Source organism: Pogona vitticeps, chromosome 4 (genome assembly GCF_051106095.1).
Source record: "Pogona vitticeps strain Pit_001003342236 chromosome 4, PviZW2.1, whole genome shotgun sequence".
Classification (NCBI taxonomy): domain Eukaryota; kingdom Metazoa; phylum Chordata; class Lepidosauria; order Squamata; family Agamidae; genus Pogona; species Pogona vitticeps.
This window is the reverse complement of record NC_135786.1, coordinates 191,823,221-191,843,026: the sequence shown is the minus strand read 5'-3', so window position 1 is coordinate 191,843,026 and position 19,806 is coordinate 191,823,221. Positions and strand designations below refer to the sequence as shown.

The 19,806-nt window shown below is 42.8% G+C and overlaps 1 protein-coding gene across 50 annotated transcripts in view; it reads right to left on the bottom strand.

The window, feature by feature from the left end:
- DTNA (dystrobrevin alpha) overlaps nucleotides 1–19,806 on the bottom strand; it is a 271,418-nt gene that overhangs the window by 84,451 nt on the left and 167,161 nt on the right. For all 50 annotated transcript variants that reach the window (XR_013545373.1, XR_012086859.2, XR_013545374.1 and 47 more), the window contains 3 exons: nucleotides 12,543–12,756; nucleotides 3,632–3,717; nucleotides 2,193–2,347 (listed from right to left, as the gene is read on the bottom strand). Coding sequence is in view for 42 of the 50 variants with exons in the window: in XM_072998896.2 (XP_072854997.2) it covers nucleotides 2,193–2,347; nucleotides 3,632–3,717; nucleotides 12,543–12,756 (455 nt within the window). In the remaining 8 variants the exon portion in view is untranslated. The remainder of the gene's footprint in view (nucleotides 1–2,192; nucleotides 2,348–3,631; nucleotides 3,718–12,542; nucleotides 12,757–19,806) is intronic.

The following is a 19,806-nucleotide window of genomic DNA, read 5'->3' as shown; positions in this document are numbered from 1 at the left end:
AGTATCACCTTGTTATTAAATAACTACAAAGAATATTGGTGTTATTTGGAGAGCCAGTGTCAATCACCAAGAGCCCTCTTTGAATTAGATGGACAAATGGTCTGATTCAGTATAAGCAGCTTCAACATTCAATATAGCCTGAAGCATTTCTCTTGGTCCCCCAGGATAAAAATCTTGGTAACTAAGTTCCCATTATGACATCACACAATGCAAACTGTTTCCTGGCATATTTTGACAGTTTCCCTTTTGAATGCTCCCTGGCAAACAACTGTTAAAACTTTTGTACTACACCTGTGGGGTTTATTTTCCATATACTTCTCCCTTTGTTCTCCCTGACTGCATGGTCTGAGGGGATGGGGGTTTAGCTTTAAATGAGTTTGAGCAGAAGCTCTAAGCCCTTTTCCTGAGAAGGAAGCTGAGGCAGGAGGTGAGCTGTGCTTGGGGGGACATTTTATTTTTGGTGAGGTATTTTCTTCTAAGCTGATCTTTCTTCTCCCTGACTGAATAGTCTGAGGGGGAAGGGGTTTAGCTTTAAATGAGGCTGAACAGAAACGCGAGCCTAACGGCATGCGAAATTCTCTAGTTCTATATTTGACTCTAATCTGGCAAATAGGAAAACCAAATAGCATTGCATACACCTGGGGGGCAGGAAAGTTTTAGGGGTAGGATCATACTTCCTCACTATTAGGGAACAGGCACGATAGATGGGGCTCATCAGCCTTGGGAGGCAGCCCATCTAAAAGAAGGAAAACTCTGATTTCAAACCTCTACTGCCTTGTGACTATATCCACTGATGGAAAAGGCTTCAGGAGTTAACCTCAAGGCAAAACCTGGAGCCGGAGTCCTGGAGGCAGTTTGTATTGTTCTGGCAACTCCTGCGACATCGCTGGAACCACTTGTATTGGCTCTTGCCTTTCCATTGGACTATTTCAGCAATGTGGAGAGGGGGGATTTGCTCTTTGGGTAACAGCCTATCCTCCATATTATTTTACCCAGGCTTTGTGCTCTAGAGAGGACACTCCAGCTTTGCATACAGTGTTGAAGCAAAATCAGGGAGCTGGACAGGGGACAGATTGTATTTGTCTTCAGTGTGGAAGGGATTGTCACTCTCGAATTGGCCTTCTCAGCCACACTAGATACTATTCCAAGTCTTCCATACAAAGCACATTACCATAGTCTCTTGAGACTGAAGGATGCCTACACACACTTCTCCACTGTCTCACAGTGGTTTGAGAAGATCTCAAGAAGAACTGCAGCTCTAGTCCAACCATGTTTCTGTCCATGGTTTCATATGTATCCTCTATTATTTCTCTGTGTAAGGAGGATCTTTGTGTACATTTATATGGAACAAATGGAAGTTACCAAGATAGCAAGGAGAAGGATGGCTCAGAAGGTAAAATGTAGAGGTAAAGTTCTAAGTTCTAAAAGGATAAGAAAGGCAGCTATAGATTGGCTATTATTTTGTGTCTTGTTTGGCAGCTTGAAGTATTGTTAGTCTCGGTAAAAATAATTTTGTGGCCTTTATGACTCTCATAAAGTCTCTGAAAGCCTATTTCCCTTTGAATCTGAATTCCTTTATATTATAAACTGTATTGCTGAAAAGGTAGTGGGAAAGTGAGAGTTCAAATAGTTTGTTCTTATAGAGCCAAAGCAGACATAAATATGAAAGACATTTCCCACAAAGATCTGTTTCTGTCTAAGTGTTTTACTACAATATACTCAGATGCCGATTTACTGTGGAGGAGTAATAGTAGGGAAGGGGTGGGGTGCTCAGTCCTATCTATGCAAACAGTTTTCCCCCAATCAACATCTCTGTCCCACAGCTACTTTTTCTCACTATAGGAGAAAAGATGCAGGCCTTCCTGTTGTTACTCTGATCAGTGATTTTACACCTACTCTGCAGCTCTATTTATTTATTTTTTTAAAAGTCCAAATTACATTTCAAAAGTAACAGACTATGTTACTAGGCAAGAGGGGTGGGGGAGACTATAACAGACTATGTTACTAGGCAAGAGGGGTGGGGGAGACTATTAATCTATCTCCAGTGTGACTTCAAAGAAACGTGGTTAGAAAAAAAGAATACTGGAGAAGTGTCCAACACCCAGTTAAAACATAAACAAAATGCCATCACATTTCTCATTGCATGTCATTATGGAAGGGCTAAAAGGGAAAGTACTGTCATATTAGTCTACCTGTTGAGAAAAACAGGATTTTGCAGATTGCTCTGTGTAACCAAAAGAAGGGCCTTCAAAGACAGCAGTAGGAAGTTTCAGGACTTCCCGTAGAAACATGTCATATCTTCCATAAACCATTACACCACTGGTGTCTGAAATCATTGAGAAAATATCTAATGGAAAAAGAGAGAAAATGGAAATAATATAGTTTATAGTTTGAAATGAATTTAAACTATTGATTACAGATATTTTATTTTTATGTAGCAAAATATTGCCTTCATAAGAATCAAAGTAGTTGATTTTGTACCTTGGGGCTATAAAATAGACCCAAGGTACAAAGTTTGCGCTAAAACAAACTTATGCTTCAAATGTAGAGCTGAGAAAAATAATGTTGTTACTGCTGTTATTATAGTCGAAATCCTTTTGTGTGGTAATGATGGTGTAACACTTAACAACTTATCTGCTGGAGGCAAATTGTCAGTAAGAAATTACTGATTTCTTAACTTTGGACAATCCCCTAAAAAGTGTCCCTAGCATTCCACCAACATAATTACAAAAGATGATTTTGGCCAATATTATTATTATTAACAAATAATATTGAAGACAAATGTTAATATAGTGGGAATTTCATATCTTAAACTGGAGTTATGCTGATATCTTCCTTGTGCTATTTTTTTTCAAATGTGCTTACAATAACCAATCTTGATTTTAGCTAACTTCAATCCATTTAAAGATGGTGATTCATTTTAAAAAATGCACACTTTCCAATGAGTTTGCTCACCACCTTCCTCCATCTGTTTTCTGACTCAGAGGAGTAGCAATCCTTTGAAACATTTAACAAATACTTTACACGTTTAATGTTTAAATATGTTGAATATGTAAAACAATAGATTTTTAGAAAAAGGAAACAAAGCTACACTTTCAGCATCATGTGTGAGGATATCCGTAATTCTGTTAGACTTGTTTCTGGTTCCCAGTACAAAGACATCACAGAGCACTGGCAGAGGGACATTTGTCCATTATGTGTCTGGTTCACAGCTGAGCCAGTTCAGTATCTCTTTGGGTTTTTAACCTGGAGAGCACAATGGAAATACAAATCTGTAATGGAAACCCAGTGAGTCAAATTGTATTGCATCTTCACATTTCCTCAATATTATGGAAAACATTCTATAGAGGAAGTGAGGGTTTGAGCTGGACACTCAATGCATTTGAGATTTCATATGATCTTTCTAATACTACAACTCTGGAAAGCAACCATATGTATCTGACTCCAGATGAACAGAAATCTGCAATACTGAGTATTTTCTCTTGAGGCTCTATCCCAAATGAGAACAGGCTGCTTTTTTTTGCACACCTGCCAGTTTTGATTCATATTATCATTGTCAAAACTAAAGTGAGGCTCTCTTTCATAGTAAAAACAACAACAGAATGAACATAATGGTGAACACAACACTTACATCTTAATTTGTCCATGATCTTTCCCCCGCAAAGTGTGGCCAAGGCCATTTTGACAGCGAACACAGATATTTTTCCATGGCCTTCACTATACAGTAAGAAAAAATTATCACAACATTAAAACTATGTTTTTACTCTGTTGTTAGCTACAATACTATAAACATTCTTTAGTTTGGAAATCAAACCTTTACAATACCATTTTAAAAGAACTGAACAAATATAAAACAGGATTGTTGTTGTTTAGTCGTTAAGTCGTGTCCGACTCTTCGTGACCCCATGGACCAGAGCACAGCAGGCCCTGCTGTCTTCCACTGCTGCCTGGAGTTTAGTCAAATTCATGTTGGTAGCTTCGATGATAATGTCCAACCATCTCATCCTCTGTCGCCCCCTTCTCTTCTTGCCTTCACACTTTCCCAACATCAGGGGCTTTTCCAGGGAGTCTTCTCTTCTCATGAGATGGCCAAAGTATTGGAACCTTGATTTAGCGGCCTTGATATCAGAGATTGTGAGTCACTTGCAGCCATTGTGCTCCAACTTCTTGGTGCATTTCAAAGATGGTTTTGAGGTTGTGGGCATCCCAGGGTCTGACACTGAGGACTTGTCTGGTGGTGCCGTTGGGTCCGTGACTTCTGTGACCATAGCTTTAGGAGTTGGGTGTCCTCCAGGAGCAGGATCAGTAGCCTGAAGGGATTGCTCTCAGAGAAATTGGACTAGATGGGTCTCTCCTAGGCAAAAAAAGGGCAAGTGTTGTTGTGCCTATCTGACTGAGGGATCTTCTTGTCACAAGTGGCACACTTCTTCATTAAACCAGAGGCTATAAATCAGTAGAAGGGGAATGGCTAGAAGCCGGGGGGGGGGGGATAGCTAAGGAAAAATGATCCTCTCTCTACCAATTTTTTTTTTCAGGAAAAATTATTGGAAAAGAGTAAGGAGGAAGATTAAAAGAAGACAAAGACTTATCACAGGGATGACACAGGTAAGTAAGAAGGGGGTCTGGAACAGAACAACGTGTGCTGTCACAGTGGCGGATAAAATGAATTAAGGAGAATGGGACTGTGCCTGCACGGTATAGGCAAAAGTCCTTTCTCTTTTGAGGCTCTGGAACTTTCCGAACAAGCATTCACACAGGTGCAGACCCCATTAGTGTGCATATATGGGCACAATGGTGGTGTGATGATGGCTGATGATCAGCAGGCGGAACTTTTTTGTATTGTTCATGATCTATCCAGAATTGGCCTAGGTGATGGGCCTCCTATTAGTATCTCACCTGACCAATTTGCAGCATTTTTAAAATCTAAAGTGGAGGCCATCTGCCGGGAACTCTCTCCTTTTTTTAAATACAGTGGATCGAGCAGAGATGTCCAGCACTCCGCCTTGCCCGTTGAGTCTTGCATTTTTTCAGCCTGTGACGCCAGATATGGTGGACAAAGCACTTGATCGCTGCCAGGCCACCACCTTCTCTCTTGACCCTTGTCCGGCCTGGCTAATCAAAGTAGCCAGGCCTGTAACAACTGAATGGGCTACTGGGATAGTTAATGGGTCTCTCCAGGAGGGCAAGGTTCCTCTTGCCCTCAAGGAGACACTCATTAGGCCCATAAGAAAGAAACCAAATTTATTTATTTATTTATTTATTTATTTATTTATTTATTTATTTATTTATTTATTTATTTATTTATTTATTTATTTATTTATTTAAATTTATATCCCGTCTATCTGGTCGGGTCAGGACCACAATTTGGCGGTGGACGATATTTCAAGCTAGCCACTGGGTCTCTCAAATCCTGAGGTAAACAAAGATTTTTTTCCCTTTAGAGTCAGTTCCCTATCTTTAGTTCCCCCAGATCTGGGTTCAGAAACACCACCACTAAACTTTTCCACAAAAGCACTAGCAGGTCACCCACTTCTTCACCACAGATCTCTAAGTGGTACCCACGACTCCAGAAAATTCACCCTTAAACTTTGGCTTTACTGGATTATTTCATACCTCGCCACTGGACACCAATTGTGGCATTCGCCCTTGTGGCCCCTGCTTGTCTTTCCCTCGCAAAGGCTCACATCACATTTTTCTCTCGCTGCCACCAGTTGATTATCTCAATCCACAATATAAATGACGTTTGTCTGAACACTTGACTTGTGAACAGAAACAGAACTTATTTATTGAAGTGAAGCAGATTGAATAATAAGTTCTTCAGATAAGTATTATACACAAGCAAATCAACAACCGTTCTCTCAGTACATACTTCTTTTCTCTTGCTATATCATTACCACCTTCTCTGCCTATTTTCTTAATCAGCTTTATCTCTCTCAGTATTTGTTCCCGCTCTCTCTGACTAATCAGCCCTATCTCTGACTCCTCCTTTTCCTGCCAAACCTCATGTAACTGCTGACTCTGCCTCTCCAGTCTTCTGGAGTGACATGGGTGATTGTCACAGATGTAATCACTTTCTCCCTGTGACATCAGATATGGTGGACAAAGCGCTTGACTGCTGTCATACCACCGCCTCCTCCCTTGACCCTTGCCCAGCCTGTCTAATCAAAGCAGCCAGGCCTTTAACAACTGAATGGGACACTGCAATAATGAATGGATCTCTCCAGGAGGGCAAAATGTTCCCCCTGCCCTCAAGGAGACACTCATTAGGCCCATCAGAAAGAAATCAAGTCTGGCAGCAGACAACATTAGCAACTATAGGCCCGTCGCCAATGTTTCTTTCCTTAGTAAAGTGGTCGAGAGGGTGGTGGGTGATCAGCTTCAGGCTCTTTTGGATAAAACCAATTCCCTGGATCCATTACAGTCGGGCTTCAGGATGTGCCACAACACAGAAACAGCACTGGTTGCACTTTTGGATGACCTGTTGAGGGAGGCTGATAGGGGCAAAGTGTCCTTGTTGGTCCTCCTCGATATCTCAGCAGCCTTCAATACCGTCGACCATGGTATCCTCCTGGGGAGGCTCTCCGAGTTGGGAAGCGGTAGCCTGGCGCTTGCCTGGCTCCGATCCTACTTAGAGGACCATCCTCAGAGAGTTCAGCTTGGGGAGAGTGTCTCGACCCCATGGAGTCTCAATTGTGGGGTTCCGCAGGGCTCGATCATCTCCCCAATGCTGTTTAATATCTATATGAGGCCGCTGGGTGGGGTCATCAGGGGGTGTGGGGCTTCGTGCCACCAATATGCTGATGACATGCATCTCTACATCTCCTTTTCACCTACTTCAGTGGATGCCATTCTGTTCCTTCAGCATTGCCTGGAGGCTGTACTGCAATGGATGCAGGGGAATGGGCTGAGGCTGAACCCAGACAAGATGGAGGTCCTGAGGGTGGGTGGCCCCTCCATTGGCAGCTTGGGAAACTCCCTCACTTTTTGGTGGGGTGACTCTCGCCGCGAAGAGTGAGGTTCGCAGCTTGGAAGTACATCTGGACACAGTGCTCAACATGGAAACCCAGGTGGCGTCAGGGGTCCGTTCCGCCAATTACCATCTGTGGCAGATTGCCCAGCTGCGTCCCTATCTTGATCATGGGTTCCTCACCACTCTGGTCCATGTGCTTGTAATCTCGAGATTAGATCACTGTAATGCGCTCTAAGTGGGGCTACCTTTGAGATTAATGCAGTAGCTTCAAATGGTGCAGAATGTGGCAGCAGATTACTTAGTGGAGTGAGAAAATTCCAGCATATCTCTCCCATTCTGGCTGCTTTGCATTGGCTGCCCATTCATTTCCACATTGACTTCAAAGTGTTAATGATGACTTATAAAGCCCTAAACAATTTAGGACCTTGATTCCTGGCAGAATGCCTTCTCCTACCTAGAACTACTCGAGTCACTCGTCATAGCCAGGAAAGGCAGTTGAGGTCCGAAAAGAAAGAACAAGAAATCAGGCCTTCTTGGCAGTGGCCCCTCGACTTAGGAACAACTTGCCACCAGAGATCTGCCTAGCACCCTCACTGGGTGTCTTTAAGAGTCAATTAAAAACTTGGCTCTTTAGGCAGGCCTTCCCTCCCGCCAATTCTTGATTGTATTTTCTTGCTTTTGTTATTTATTCTCCCATCTTGATCATATTATTATTGTAGTTTTTAATTGTTGTTTTTATTTGTTTGATGTTGTGAGCTGCCCTGAGTAGACTTTTGTCTAGAAGGGCGGAATATAAATCCAATAATAAATAAATAAATACAATGAAGAAGAATCACATTTATTATTTGGACCCAATAGGAACATTGTTATGGCCATAAAAGCTTCTTTTCTACACTAAAATGAGTTACATTTCTTATGGAATAAACTGAATAACAGATAAATAAGTTTCTTTCCCTATAGTGAAATGTGAACATTTATACCATAGTTGAATACTTCTGAATAGATAAGGTATGTAAAGAATATTTTCCAATTTTGTTTAATATCACAGTTTGATGTGATAGGTTTGGACACTGTGTTTCATCTTAGTCATTTATATTCATATGTCTCTACCTAAGCTCAGTGTAAATTCAATTTCCCCATGAAAATATATATTGACATGGCTTACAACTGGATTAGATAAATGGGGACCATGGCGCTGAGATGCCCCTAAGGTCTGGCAATTATCAAAGCAGCTCTCTTCTATAATGAAGACTTCCCTATTAATAGTTTTAGATTTTCACGAGCAAAATGCTGCTGCTTAAGTATTTTTGTCATGTGGCAGCTGCAAGTTAAAGTTGTTCAGGCATCCTTGATGTGAAGCTATAAAGGAGGAAGGAACAATGTTCATAGACATGAAATAAATGAAGAAATCAACTACATTACTTGTGAAGATGGAGAAAAAAGATTAATTTGATTTACATCATATTAAGTTAGGCTCCAGAGTTCTCTGCAGAATAAAGCAAAAGTTTCACCAACAAAACATGCAGTGATGTTTGCAAAATTAACAATTGCAATATGGACATCAGAAAAGCCATAGCAGATGAATTCAGAGACCTATCTGGGCAAGCATTCTGTTCCCACAATGGCTAACCAGATGCCCATGGGAAGCCCAGAACAGGACATTAGTTCAACAAGCCACACTAAATGCTTTCCACAGCAGAAAAACCACTGGAACTTGACCGACCAGAGTCACTCACACTCCAACTGTTTAAAGGAAAAGAATTCTCACAGGGAAACTGGCTTTTCTGCTTTGTGTGGCTGGCCAGAGGAGCAATCAACTGGAAGCCAACAACAGTAAGAAAGCAGTGTTCGAAGGAGCTGCAGTGCTCAAGGGCTGTGGCCACAGATGACATCATACAACTTTGGGATGCTATGGTTCTCCTTAGCCACACATGTGCAGAGTGAGAGAAGTGTCCTTAATTCTGGTATCTCTAGTTTCCATGAAACATCTGCAAAGAACATGAGGAAACATGGTTCTCCAGCCTGCCATTAAGTATTTGGAATACTAATTTGTATCAGGTTAGCCACAATAAAAATGTAGGATCTATGGAATGAGACAGAAACCTTCTGCATGTATTTATTTTAATCTATCGAAGTAAAATCTGTCATCTGCTGCAAGTAAAAATCCTGGAAGCGCATGGATCATTTTTAGAAATCTTACCTATATTGTCACTTTCAAACAGTATTCTCTGTGTAGGCAAAAGAGATTGATCCTTCATAACAATGAAGCAAAAGCCTTTTTTGTTTGTAGGTATATGTATATTTCATTTAATAATGGTATTTTTTTTTCCATGAAGAAAAAGACATGGTAGAAAATGTGTGTTAGCTTACATGCCTTACAAGTATCTCGAGTGATCCATACCTTTTCTTATCTCAGTTATTTTGTTAGTGCAGCATGTGTGCAATGAACATAGTCAGAAATGAGCTGTTGCTTTAAACAGTACCAATGCAGTAATTAATGCGGTAAATACAACATTAGTCCTCCTTAACATTACTCTTTACCTACAATAGACCCAGTTAAATCAACAAGACTCAACTCAGTGGCAATTCTAAGCAGGTCCTGTTATTACAACTGCTCATTTTAAGTTACTAATACTAAGTGCCTGCACTGCATTGTTAATACAAATTCTAAAAGCTTAACACTGCTACTTTACATTTTAAGTAGCATGAGCCCTGCCAGCTGCCAGCCATTGCTGTCTTGATGGGGCGCCCCTCTTACCTTCACTTACTTTAGCTTACCTCAGAACTGCAGTGCTGGAAGTGACTCTACGGGATCATCGAGTACAGCTCCTGTCAGGGAGGCACAGTGGGGAATGGAACTTCCAACCTCTGGCTCCTCAGCCAGATGCCTAAACCATTGAATTACCCAACAGTTCTATCTATTGTTCCATAAATCCACAACACCAATGGTCAGTTGGGTTTATTGGAACTAGGAGTAGGGTAACAGACAATATATATACAATAGGTTCAAAATCCTCGGTCCTCGTTAACTGAACTAGTCCAAAGTCCACCAAAGTCTTGGGCTTGTCCTTTAGGGGTTCTCCTCATAAATGTAATCCCACTCCCCTGTGGGCTCCAGTTCCTTCTCTGTGGATTCTTCTGCCCATTCTGGACCACTCTTCCTGAGTGTCTCCCGAGGCTCCTTCATCAAGACTGTCCTCCTGCTTCCCAAGCACTTCTTGTTCCTGTTCCCTGGGTTTCTCAGCTATACCCCCATCCTTTTCCCCAGGGGTCTCTGGCTTCTGTTCCCTGGGTGTGTTGGTCTGGCAGCCAGCCTCCTGGCTCTGAAGTCCCCCTCCCACTGGCAGCATAGCAGTTTTTATAGCAGCCATCTACCAGGGATTTCCCTCCTTTCTCCTAGGGGTCACTCCCAACCCCCATAGCCATAACCGCCACCAGCATCTTTGTGTCCCACTCTCTTGGGAGTGACTTGGCTTCTGCCTCTCTTGGTCTGGCTGGTTCAGAACATGACAGCTTGCTTACAAGAGCATCTTATCCTCCTCATACAAGAGTAATGGTTCTGACAACTGTCTCATGATTATCCTGATTAACATAGCCAGAACTCACCTTTAATCCTTTGCTTCTTTGGATCAAAATGCTAAAAGGCATTCCCTAGTCCCTCTCCAGAACTCCTTGAACTCTTTAATGACTTTTACCTGGCCATGTGGTTTGTTATTTATTCCTCTAAGTGTACAATCACATAATCCAAGTACTTTGTCAAGACAGTTGTTTTTACTCTGATTTACATGATGCAAAATTAAAGTGGTTGCTACTCTTGAACAATCTGTGATCTTGGAAATACATCCACTCCCACGTTTCTGTTCCTTTTTCCAGTTAAGCAAAAGTGTGTGTGTACACACACACACACACCAGTCACTAAGTGCTTTCTATGTTGGATTTGTGTAGCCTTCGTTATTTGACCCCACCATTTACAAAAACACACTTTTCCATTTCCTCCTCGGGGGCGTATGTTTCTGTTTTCATCTTAAAAGCCTTGCAACACTGAACTCTAGAAACAAAATGTGTGTGTGTGAATGATCTCATTTTCACAGCAATGGTTTTCTTGAGAGAGAGAATGACTTGCATCGGGTGCCAAAGCATGTGTCAGGCATTTAAAACGAGTTTCCTTCCTGTTCTTGTTAAGAGTCATGAATTCAGGGTCTGTATACATGTATTTTAAACCTCCCTTGTTGTGCAGTGTTTTCAAAAAATATGAAGGCCACAGTTTCACAGCCTACTGACAATTTCTCCTTGGAGAGGGCAGAAGAAATGGTCCATTGCAGGCAGACTGAGCCTCTCCGGCTTTGTCATGTGGAACACTTGCCTCTCCCCACCAACCCCAGCTGTTACCATGGTGACTAAGCTGTGCTGGTTGATCTGGCTCTGAAGGTTCCCAGTGCCAAACAAGAAGTCCATCAAGTGTGTGTCGATGGAGGAGGGGGAATGAGAAGGTGCAGGAAGGCAAAGGGGAGGAGAAAAACACTTGCTTTAATGGTTCTTTAATTGTATGGATTTCCAGCCAGTACACTTCCAAAATATAAAACGGTAAAGCAGTAATAGATAATTTGCACCTGTCAAAGTACAAAGCTGATCCTAGTTCATCCAGTTTGTAATTTCTGGCTATTCAGATGCTTTTAAGAATTGGCAATAACAGGCTGATGGGTCCTGTGCTCAATTACCATCATTTGCATATCTACACAGAATGTACATCTATAACCGGACATTAAGGGACACCCTTTTAAAATAAATTCACATTTGTTTTGTTTTTCACCTAGACATTGCAAGGCAAAGTTTCAGGTTACCCAACACAGATTCTATTGCCATGTCCCTGATGGAATCTCACAGTTTGCTACATTAAGAGGGAAAGGGAGGGGGGGAATTGCTCACAGCTGCAGAAGCTTTAGAAAAAAGAATTTCCTTCAAGAATAAGCCACTAACCCTATGCCACTAGCAGAGAATGAACACTATTGCAGATGTTTTCACTAGGAATAGCATCTGAAGAATAGAGCAAATTTACATTTTAAAGAGTCTGCTCCGGGTCAAACTTGATATTACATACATACATGTTTTAACATTGGCCTTATGGTCAGTTTCATAAAGCTGCGTGAATATGTGTGTATGAGAGAGAGAGATTCCAAAACCTTTTACCTGTTCATAATTTCTTGCTCCAAAAATCACTTTTAAGCAAATCCCCTGACTTTTAAATGTATATTTCCCATTTCCCAAATCTGGAGTCCTGTGGAGGAAAACCTACTTGAAAGGCAATTTAAAGTGAGAAAATGTGGTCAGGGTGGGAGTAAGGAAAGGTTAAGGAGTACTTCGGACCCAATTTATTTTCCTGTTTTAAAAAGTACCATCAACCTAACATTACGTATTGCATCTAGTTCTTACATTCACAGTAGAGAAAATCCTAAACAGTAACAATAAAATTATACTTTGTCAATATTTTACTAGTAATTTACCCATGCTGGTAATATTTTTCAATAATATAATTAATTGCAACAGCATTAGTGGTCATTAAAGGTGAACTTACGGATCAAAAGCTGCCAGCAAGAAGTTGAGCAGCAAACTGATGGATTGTTCTACATTGATCTGGTGGGTGGTTGGCATACGCTTATTAAGCTGATAAAAAACGGTGGACAATACTGCTTCAAGTCGAGCCACATTCAGCTCTACGTTCGGATCCATGTTGTTCAATGAATTTTCCCGCAGTGCTTCTATTACATTCCAAATATCCACAAGGTGCACTATGAATAATATAAACATAATAATCAAAGTTCTCAAAATAGCTACAAAATGTTTCTGTCTCAAGTCACAGTATTTTCATATGCCATATACTTTAACTTTCAGGACTATACAGAAGTATAAAATTCTATGTGAGTGATAGCTTTACTGAAACTATGCATTATATAAAGCAAAATGTAAAAACTTTTCAATTTCAGTCTTAAGCAAATCTCAGAACTAAAATCCAGTAAGTCCTAACAGGCCATACTGGCTTGTCACCCTTTGACATATCAAATCCACAAACCTGTCCCTTTAAAATGCTACTCTGACATGCAACAAACCCTATGAGATGATCCAAATTCAAGATAAATGACTCAGGACTGAATTGACACAGGAGCCCTTGGGATCTTGCACATCAAAGTGCAGGAATCTCCTTTTCTATATGTCTCCCATTAGTATCTGGTATTGCATTGAATGTGACAGCTTCAAAATATGAAGAGCAAGGTGTGTCTGGAGCAGAGATCGTAGCAAAAGAACTGTGTGCATGAAAGGGATTGTGTACTCTTCTTCTACTTTCTATTCCAAACTCTCCCCTTCCTTAGAAGAAATAGTTGTTTTATTGCAAGGATTTGTGTGTTAACATGTATCTCATCTCTCAGGTACCTGTTAATGTCAGAGCAATAGCCCTTATTAATATTGAAATTAGCATAGGGGTATGACTCAGTCTTGACTGAAATTGACCAATTTTATTAAGATTTACAACACCTTCTAGAACTGACACCAAAGAAAGATGTTCTTCTCATTCTAGGGGACTGGAATGCTAAAGTAGGGAGTCAAGAGATAAAAGGAACAACAGGTAAGTTTGGCCTTGGAGTTCAAAACGAAGCAGGGCAAAGGCTAATAGAATTTTGTCAAGAGAACAAGCTGGTCATCACAAACACTCTTTTCCAACAATATAAGAGGCGACTCTATACATGGAAATCATCAGATGGGCAATATCGAAATCAGATTGATTATATTCTCTGCAGCCAAAGATGGAGAAGCTCTATACAGTCAGCAAAAACAAGACCTGGAGCTGATTGTGGCTCTGACCATCAGCTTCTCATAGCAAAATTCAAGCTTAAACTGAAGAGAGTAGGAAAACCCACTGGGCTAGTCAGGTATAATCTAAACCAAATCCCTTACGAATACACAGTGGAAGTGAAGAACAGATTTAAGGAATTAGATTTGGTGGACAGAGTACCTGAAGAACTTTGGATAGAAGCTCGTAACATTGTACAGGAGGCAGCAACAAAAACCATCCCAAAGAAAAGGAAATGCAAGAAAGCAAGGTGGCTGTCCAACGAGGCCTTAGAAATAGCAGAGAGGAGAAGGGAAACAAAATGCAAGGGAGAATGCAGACTTCCAAAGAATATGAAGGAGAGACAAGAGGGCCTTCTTAAATGAACAATGCAAAGAAATTTAGGAAAATAATAGAAAAGGAAAAACCAGAGATCTGTTCAGGAAAATTGGAGATATTAGAGGAACATTTTGTGCAAAGATGGACATGATTAAGGACAATAATGGGAGGGACCTAACAGAAGCAGAAGACATCAAGAAGAGGTGGCAAGAATACAGAGAGGAATTATACCAGAAAGATTTGAATATCCTGGATAACCCAGATAATGTGGTTGCTGACCTTGAGCCAGACATCCTGGAGAGTGAAGTCAAGTGGGCCTTAGAAAGCCTGGCTAACATCAAGGCCAGTGGAGGTGATGGCATTCCAGTTGAACTATTTACAATCTTAAAAGATGATACTGTTAAGGTGCTACATTCAATATGCCAGCAAGTTTGGAAAACTCAACAGTGGCCAGAGGACTGGAAAACATCAGTCTACATCCCAATCCCAAAGAAGGGCAGTGCCAAAGAATGCTCCAACTACCATACAATTGCACTCATTTCACACGCTAGCAAGGTTATGCTCAATATCCTACAAGGTAGGCTTCAGCAGTATGTGGACCGAGAACCCCCAGAAGTACAAGCTGGATTCCGAAGGGGCAGAGGAACTAGAGACCAAATTGCTAACATGCGCTGGATTATGAAGAAAGCCAGAGAGTTCCAGAAAAATATCTACTTCTGCTTCATTGACTACGCAAAAGCATTTGATTGTGTGGACCACAACAAACTATGGCAAGTCCTTAAAGAAATGGGAGTGCCTGACCACCTTATTTATGTCCTGAGAAACCTATATGTGGGACAGGAAGCAACAGTTAGAACTGGATATGGAAAAACTGATTGGTTCAAAATTGGGAAAGGAGTACGACAAGGCTGTATATTGTCCCCCGGCTTATTTAACTTATATGCAGAATACATCATGCGGGAGGCTGGACTGGAGGAATCCCAAACCAGAATTAAAATTGCTGGAAGAAATATCAACAACCTCTGATATGCAGATGATACCACTCTGATGACAGAAAGTGAGGAGGAACTAAAGAACCTTGTAATGAGGGTAAAAGCGGAGAGTGCAGAAAACGGTCTTAAACTCAACATAAAAAAACCTAAGATCATGGCCACTGATCCCATCACATCCTGGGAAATAGAATGGGAAGATATGGAGCCAGTGACAGATTTTACTTTCTTGGGCTCCATGATAACTGCAGATGGAGACAGCAGCCACGAAATTAAAAGACGCCTGCTTCTTGGGAGCAAAGCGATAACCTTGAGAGCATCTTAAAAAGCAGAGACATCACCTTGCCAACAAAAGTCCGAATAGTCAAAGCTATGGTTTTTCCTGTAGTGATGTATGGAAGTGAGAGCTGGACCATAAAGAAAGCTGGCTGCCGAAGAATTGATACCTTTGAATTGTGGTGCTGGAGGAGGCTCTTGAGAGTCCCCTGGACTGCAAGGAGAACAAATCTATCAGTTCTAAAGGAAATCAACCCTGAGTGCTTACTGGAAGGACAGGTCCTGAAGCTGAGGCTCCAGTACTTTGGCCATCTCATGAGAAGAGACTCCTTGGAAAAGACCCTGATGTTGGGGAAGTGCGAAGGCAAGAGGAGAAGGGGACAACAGAGGATGAGATGGTTGGACAGTGTCATCGAAGCAACCAACCTGAATTTGACACAACTCCGGGAGGCAGTGGGAGATAGGAGGGCCTGGCGTGCTCTGGTCCATGGGGTCACGAAGAATCGGGCACAACTAAACGACTAAATAACAACAACAACGATGACTTAGGCAGACACTGGTTCTGGAGTTCTCACTGCTGATGTTTCTTCTATTGAATATTACAAAACAAAAATCTAACTGCAAGTAAATTCAGTCTTTTTCCCCCATAAGAATTCAGCAGAGCTGTTTTGGAGGGTAGTATTTCCATTTCCATTATCTTGCTTTCTTGTTTGTGTGATTGCCTATAGCAGCCACACAATGTGTCCTGATCACATTCAGGGCAATGTCTTTAGTGGGGTGGACAGTGATTATTCAGTCTTATTTTCTGGAGGCTCATACTCCTTACAGCCAATGTCTGTTTTAAAAGACTTAATCTTTTTAAAAAAAGTTTTAAAAATCGTACTAGTTTAGTATCACATTTATAAGCAATGCAGTCACAATTCAGAAGTGGCCCTGTCTTATCAGCTCAGTGCTATGTCACTTCATAAACTGAAGAAAAAAGTGGGACTGATAGGGAAGAGGTCTGAGTGAAAGGCATAGAAAGGTGTAGCATATTATGAAAGAAATGCACCTAATTTGACCTTCTGCTCTGTGGACACCTGCAATGCACTTTCACAGAATAATTAAACATTTCCATTTGAACATCAATAATGATTTCAGATGGTACAATGTGCCAGGACACAGTATAGAAAACCTTACAAAAATGGGACAACTGCTCATGTTAGTTACATTTATCTCCAATTTTCCTGCCATGAGATCCAAGTATCATACATGATTGTCTTCTTCCACATTTCATCTTTACACCCATTCTGTGAGATGGATCAGGCTGAGAAAGAATGAGTAGCCCAGGTCATCCAGGGAGTTTCATTGCTCAGTCTTCTATGTGGACTTGTAAGTCCTCTCTAACTACTAGTTTATAAGGTTTCTCATGTGGATTTCTATGAGTTGCTGTAGGTTATAGGACTAATATGCCAAAGCTATGACAAACTTTGATCTCACCACAGCATAGCCCCTGCCAAGTGTACTGATTTAGCACTAGATAATCTTTTGGATTATCTGGACCAACATTCGTGCCTTCAGGGGAGTCTTCATCATCTGCTGTCCCTCAGGCACTGAGTGAGAGACAGTGTGGCTGTGCTGCTGCTGGTTTCCAGCCTTCCTGGGGGAATTTGGCTTGGTCTCCCTCAGCCTTGCGGGACTGGGCCTTTGCTGCCTCTGGCTGCCCCATCCCCTCCTCAACATCAGCCACCTGGCTCGGAGGGGAGAAGAGGCTTTATAAGCCAGAGCCTGTGGCAGGACCCTGCTGGACCAACATTACTACTTTCGGGAGAGTCTTCATCATCTGCCGTCCCTCAGGCACTGAGTGAGAGACAATGTGGCTGTGTTGTTACCGGCTGCCAGCCTTCCTGGGGAGTTTGGCTTGGACTCCCTCAGCCTTGCAGGACTGGGCCCTCGCTGCCTCTGGCTGCCCCACCCCCTCCTCAACATCAGTCACCTGGCTTGGGGGGGAGGGAGAAGGGGCTTTAGAAGGGTTTTTTATTGTGATTATTAACTGCCATCAGGTTATGTACCTAGAGACCCACAGTGGATCTGAGGGAACAGGAAGGGGTGAGGGTGTTGGAGGGGGCAGCCATTGAGGTGGTGCTGGATAGGGGAAGGAATGGCGGTGGGGGTAGAACATGCCCATGTAGGAGAAGAGAGGTTAGATATCTTACATCTATCCCCTCTTCTAGTCCTACCCCTAACCAGATGGTATTAGGTGACCATATCAGCAAACCCTCGAGCCACACGATGCTGTTGATGAACGCCAGGTCAGTACAAAATAAGACTGCCCTCATCCATGATGTAATTCTGGATGAGGGTGATGACCTGGTGTGCATTACTGAGACCTGGATGGGAGAGGAGAATGGTGTTCCCAGCTGTGTCCGCCTGAATACTCGGTCCAGCACCAATGACGCTCGGAGGGTTGGGGATGGGGAGTCGCTATAGTCTATAGGAGTTCTATCTCCTTGACCAGGCTTCCTATCCCTTTGAGAGGAGGTCTTGAGGGCCTGTATTGTGTGTTGGGCTTACGAGACAGATTGGGGATTCTGTTGGTGTACCACCCAGCCTGCTGCGTACCAACAGTCTCCCTGTCTGACCTGACGGAGGTAGTCTTGGACCTGGTGTTGAGGACTCCCAGGCTTTTGGTGCTGGGGGACTTCAACATCTATGCCGAGGCTGCCTTGACTGGGACGGCTCAGGACTTCATGGCCACCATGACAGCCACGGAGCTGTCTCAATGTGTCATTGGCCTGAAACATGAGAAGGGCCATAACTTGGACCTGGTTTTCTCAATGGGACTGGAAGTTGTTGGTTTGGATGTGGAGGGGCTGGTTGTGACTCCATTGTCATGGTCAAGTTTAGTCTATTAGCTGTCCTGGTCAAGTTTAGTCTATTAGCTTCTTCTCACCTCTACAAGGGTGGGGGAGCCAGTAAGATGATCTGCCCTTGGAGACTAATGGGTCGAAGCTCAGGTCACATTTGGAATAGGGAGATGACCCAGGCAGTTGACATGATTGTGCCTAAGTTCCCTCTTCCTGCACACAGAGCCCAGACAGCTGCTTGGTATACTTCTGAACTGCGGGCAATGAACTGAGAGGGGAGACGGCTGGAGTGCAGGTAGAGGAAATCCCATTGGGAGTCGAATCGAACACAACTTAGAGACCATTATCAGGCCTATTTTGTGGTAATATGGCTGGCAAAATGGCAATGTACCTCCAGCTGTATTGCTTCCTCAGAATGTCACCCAGCAGAGCTGTTTCGGGTGGTCCGGGATCATCTTCAACCGTGAAATCTGGTGGAGGTGCCGGACTGCTCAACAACTCACTGTAATGAGTTTGTCATTGATTTTGAGGGGAAAATTGCTCAGATTCACAATGGGTTGGACTCCATCGTTACTGCAGAATCAGAGGATGTGTCAAGTGTGCCATGCTTAGGTCAAGTATTAATGAGTTTCAATTGTTGAGACCTGAGGATGTGGACAGGGTGCTTGGATCTGTCCGTTCTACCATGACTCTACTTTAACCTTGCCCATCTTGGCTAATTGGAAGATCTCCCAGAGGGGTTCACACCTGGGTCCAGGAGGCCATGAACACCTCTTTGAGAGAGGGAGTGGTCCCTACCACCTTGAAAGAGGCGGTAATTCAGCCACTCCTAAAACAGCCTAACCTGGACCCAAGGGTGGTGGTTAACTACTGACCAGTGGTGAACCTCCCTTATTTGGGCAAAGTGTTGGAGCGGGTTGTGGCTGGGCAACTCCAGGCGCTGCTGGATGAAACGGATTTTCTGAATCCATTTCAATCAGGTTTCAGGCAGGGTTTTGGTATGGAGCATGCCTTGGTTGCTCTGTACGATAACCTTTGATGGGAGAGAGATGGGGGGAGTGTGACCCTGTTGATACTCCTGGACCTCTCAGCAGCTTTCGACACCATCGATCATGATGTCCTTCTGGATAGGCTGACTGGGTTTGGAGTTGGGGGCACTATTTTATGGCGGTTCCGCTCCTTCCTGGCTGACCGTGTCCAGAGGGTGGTGCTGGGGGACAGTTGCTCTGTCCCCTGGTGTTTATGTCATGGAGTTCCTCAGGGCTCAATACTGTCCCCCATGCTGTTTAACATCTACATGGAACCGCTGGGAGAGGTCATCAGGAGGTTTGGGCTGAGGAGTCAGCAATATGCTGACGACACTCAGCTCTACTTCTCACTTTCCACCAATCCAGGTGAGGCAGTTTCTGTGCTGAACTTGTGTCTGGATCTGATAATGGACTGGATGAGGGCTAATAAATTGAAACTCAATTCAGACAAGACGGAAGTGCTGTTAGTGAGTGCTTCGCCAGACATGCTGGAGGGCCATTTTTCTGCCCTGAATGGGGTTACGCTCTTCCTAAA